The sequence below is a fragment of the Neovison vison genome, chromosome 9 (assembly GCF_020171115.1).
Source record: "Neovison vison isolate M4711 chromosome 9, ASM_NN_V1, whole genome shotgun sequence".
Taxonomy (NCBI): Eukaryota; Metazoa; Chordata; class Mammalia; order Carnivora; family Mustelidae; genus Neogale; species Neogale vison.
The window spans coordinates 44,189,322-44,192,936 of record NC_058099.1 but is presented as its reverse complement, the minus strand read 5'-3'; the positions used below and the strand labels follow the sequence as shown (position 1 = coordinate 44,192,936).

At 48.2% G+C, this 3,615-nt stretch overlaps 1 protein-coding gene across 1 annotated transcript; it reads right to left on the bottom strand.

Annotated features, from left to right (window-relative positions):
- On the bottom strand, window positions 1-3,198 carry TUSC1 (tumor suppressor candidate 1). The gene has a single exon (XM_044265568.1). The coding sequence runs from the start codon at window positions 2,953-2,955 to the stop codon at window positions 2,314-2,316; it is 642 nt and encodes a 213-aa protein (XP_044121503.1). The 5' UTR covers window positions 2,956-3,198; the 3' UTR covers window positions 1-2,313.
- Window positions 3,199-3,615: the final 417 nt, after the last annotated feature.

The following is a 3,615-nucleotide window of genomic DNA, read 5'->3' as shown; positions in this document are numbered from 1 at the left end:
TAATCTAAAGTTTTAGTTTATTTTAGATCAAAATAGATCCTTCATCAAACTTTTCTAAAATCAACTTTAGCCACTTCTTTAACAGGCATATACTTTGATATCACAAACATCTTTCATATTATTCATGATGCTTTATCAGTTAATCAGCAGAGAATTTGAACAAAGTTGAAATATATATTAGCTTGAACCCATCTTATGGGACATTTTGGTTTCAGAATTTTTTTCAGGAATTATGCTTAAAAGTTGTCCTCACTTTTGTGTATGTGTGCCTCATTCCTTTACAATTTTTGTTTACATACTTACGTTGTACATGATTTTTAGACAAAAAGTGCTTAAAAGCTATGTAAACTAAGTATTTTGCTTGCTTATTCAAGATTCCCAATTTTGCCACATTGTGGCAAATATATTTTAACATCTTGATGCATTATACCCTTAATATACAGGGTTTTATCTCCCCTATTTATTTGTAGGGAGTGAAAAATGTCAACTCATTCAAAGAATATATTTCTCTGCTAATATAAAGTCATATAGGATCAAAATACAAAAAGCAAAGTGTCAGTAAAATATGCATTTACAACTTTCACATTTTAGATTGCAATTCTTATTGATAGACCACTTACTTTGATGCAAGCATTTTATATATAACATCTCAATAAAATTTTTATGTTTTTGAGGTGGAGGTTGCACTCATTTTAATGATGAGAAAGCTAAGGCTTGGAGAGATATATAAACTAATTTAAACCCAAAGTTAAAATTAAGTAGCAATAGGGTTGAAATTCTTTTTTCCTATTCTTCAATTCCTACGGCCTCCTAAAACTTTTATTTTTTCACTATTAGGAAATGAAGTAAAGTTGATAGAAATACTTTTCATATATCCACCTATCCTCACCAAGACTTTTCTTATAATTTTTGGTCAGAGGGTAAGATTTATATATTGACAACTAAGTATCAACTACCTTTAAGCAAAAGGCACAAGCTGTCTTCAAAATCTAGGAATAGAAAAATGACAGAACTACATTCCCTGGTACCTTCTTTGTAATATATGTAATATATTTGAAACTTTTGGAATATGTCACAAATAAAATGAAAAGTCTAGTTTATGAAATAATTTCTAGCTCTAGCAGAAACATTTTTTCTTCAACTGCTATTTTCTATCACTTAAACACTGTATTATACCCACGATTTTTGGGGGCGTACAATGGTATCCTCTTTACTACATAGTCTGCAAAAGTGCCTACTCAGCAAAATGCAAAAAAAGTGATTTTAGAACATTTGGTGTTGAAATCAACCACTTCCCCCCCTCCCCAATGAAACCTCAATGGAGAAATCACTCTGGAGACAGACTTCCCAAATACAAATAATTCATAATTTCTTAAAAATTATTTAACAAAATAAGGCAAAGTAGCTGTCACTGACTACGCTCTAATGCCTAAAATGTAATAAAAATAATGAAATAGTATTTATACTATCTAATCTTTAATTATTTAAAACTATCACTTACATTAAGCAAAAATGGTAGCTTCCAAAGAATAAAGTCAGATAATAAAATGTAAAAATCATACATGTCATGTATATTTCTTAAACATGTGTAAAGACGTAACACACTTCAAAGAATAGTCGCGGGATGTATCTAGGTTATTTTTAATGCATCAGATTTATTTACCAATTTAAAAGATCACTTGTAGGCAGATATTTTAAAAATTTCCTGGGGGTAAACAAATCAATATATATGTTTAAGGACTAGAGCAGGGGGCAGACATAAGATCTCCTAAGTAATAAATATTATCTTTTTAATAAAAAGTTGGTACTTTATAGGCTATCCAAGTAATACTGACTTACAAAAGCAAATGTTGACCATGTAAGGGATAATGGCTAGAGGTTTTAAGGGACTGAAGTATGAACAACAAATTCAACCAACCCAAAATGCATTATTCATTCCTCATAGAACCAAAACAGGAAGGGGGGGGCGAGTAGAAGAGGTCCTCACAACACCCTGAAAAGTTCAGACATTAGGACGTGTTGACTGGCACCCATTTCTTGCTGTTGTCAAACCCGTCCCTCCGTTTCTAGGCCTCAACCCTTGGAAGCCAGCAGGGGCAAGAGGCAGGTGTTCTGCACTGTGGGGATCCAGCGGGCCCCGCAAGCTCTCCACCGCAGGCGACCGACGCCGAGCCCCGCCGGGTAGCGCGGGGCGGAGGGCGCAGTGGTCCAGTCTCTGCCGCCGAGGGCCCAGGGCGTTGCTAGGTGCCGGAGCCGCGAGCGGAGAAGGAGGGGCCGCGCGAGGCCCCGCCTCCCCCCGGCCGCGGCCTCCGGCTACAGCCAGGGCCCTGGGGGCTCCGGGTCAGGGGCGCGCAGGCCTGAGTCGGGTGCGCGCAAAGGCGGTTCGTCCTTGTCGCCACACGGGCGCGGCCCCCGCTGCTCGAGGTGCAGCTGCAGCAGGGCCCGGCGGTACATGGCCTCCAGCTTCTCCAGCCGGGCCCTCAGGGCCCTGGGGCTGCCTGGCTCGTCCTCCAGGCCGCCGCCTCTCGCCCTCCGGTTCGTGCTGGCCTCCTCGGGGCCCGCGGTGGCCCTGGCCGCCTCTGCGGCCGCCCCGTCGCCACCCTCGCCGGGAAGCCGCAAAGCCTGACGGAAGAGACTGCGGTTCTCGCGCTTCAGCCGCCGGTTTTCAAGCCGCAGCCGGGCGTTCTCTTCGCGCAGCCGCGCGTTCTGCCGGTCCCGCTCGTCCCGCGCGCGGATGGCCTCCAGGTGGCTCGCGGCCAGGTCGGCGAACCGCTCCTCCAGCTGCTGTCGGGCGCCGCCCGCACGGCCTCGCCAGCCCACGCCACCGCCGATGCCGCCACCCCCACGAGCCCGGCCGGGGCGGCCCTGCCCGCGGCTGTCCCCACCGCCGTCCCCACCGCCGTCCCCACCGCCGCAGCTCCCGCGCCTGGTGGCGCCACCACGCATGCGCCACATCCGTCCCGTCCCAACCGCGCAGCCAGCGCCGCGGGCCAAGGGGCCGGCGCCAAGGCGCGGGCGACTTCGGGGCCCGGCGGGGCGGCCGGGGCCACGGCGGAAGAGAAGAGGTGGCGGGCGGCGGCTGCTGGCTTGGGGCCAGAGGGGGCCGGGAATTTGCCCGCTCCGAGGCGTGTCTTGTCTCCCGTGGTGGAGCTGCCCCCCTGGGCCTGCGATCTGCGGCCAGCTCACACACAATGCCCCCGGGGAGCGCTTCGCCGCTCAGCCCTCTGGCAGAGGGGGGGGGGGGGAAGCGTGTATCCTCCGCTGGGTTCTGCCGGGCGCTTCCGTGCAGGCCTGGGCACTGCAGGAACCAGCCGGCCTCGCCCTGCGATCCAGCGTCACCACCGCTGGTTACCTTTCTCCTGACGGGACAGTCTCAAAGCCAAAAATAATGATAAGATAGTAAGTTCTGAGACAGACATGCGGGCAAGTTGCAAACCTGTAACTGCTTCATTGAGAACCGTACGGTTTAAACCCACCTCTAAGCTCGATAAAGCCTTAGAATTAAGTGAGTACCTGCCATAAGGGCCGCAAGTGGGAACAGGCATCTCTCAAAACAACACCGGCGATTCCCGGTTTGTGCATAACCAGTGTCCCACTCTGCGAATTATTTGCAAC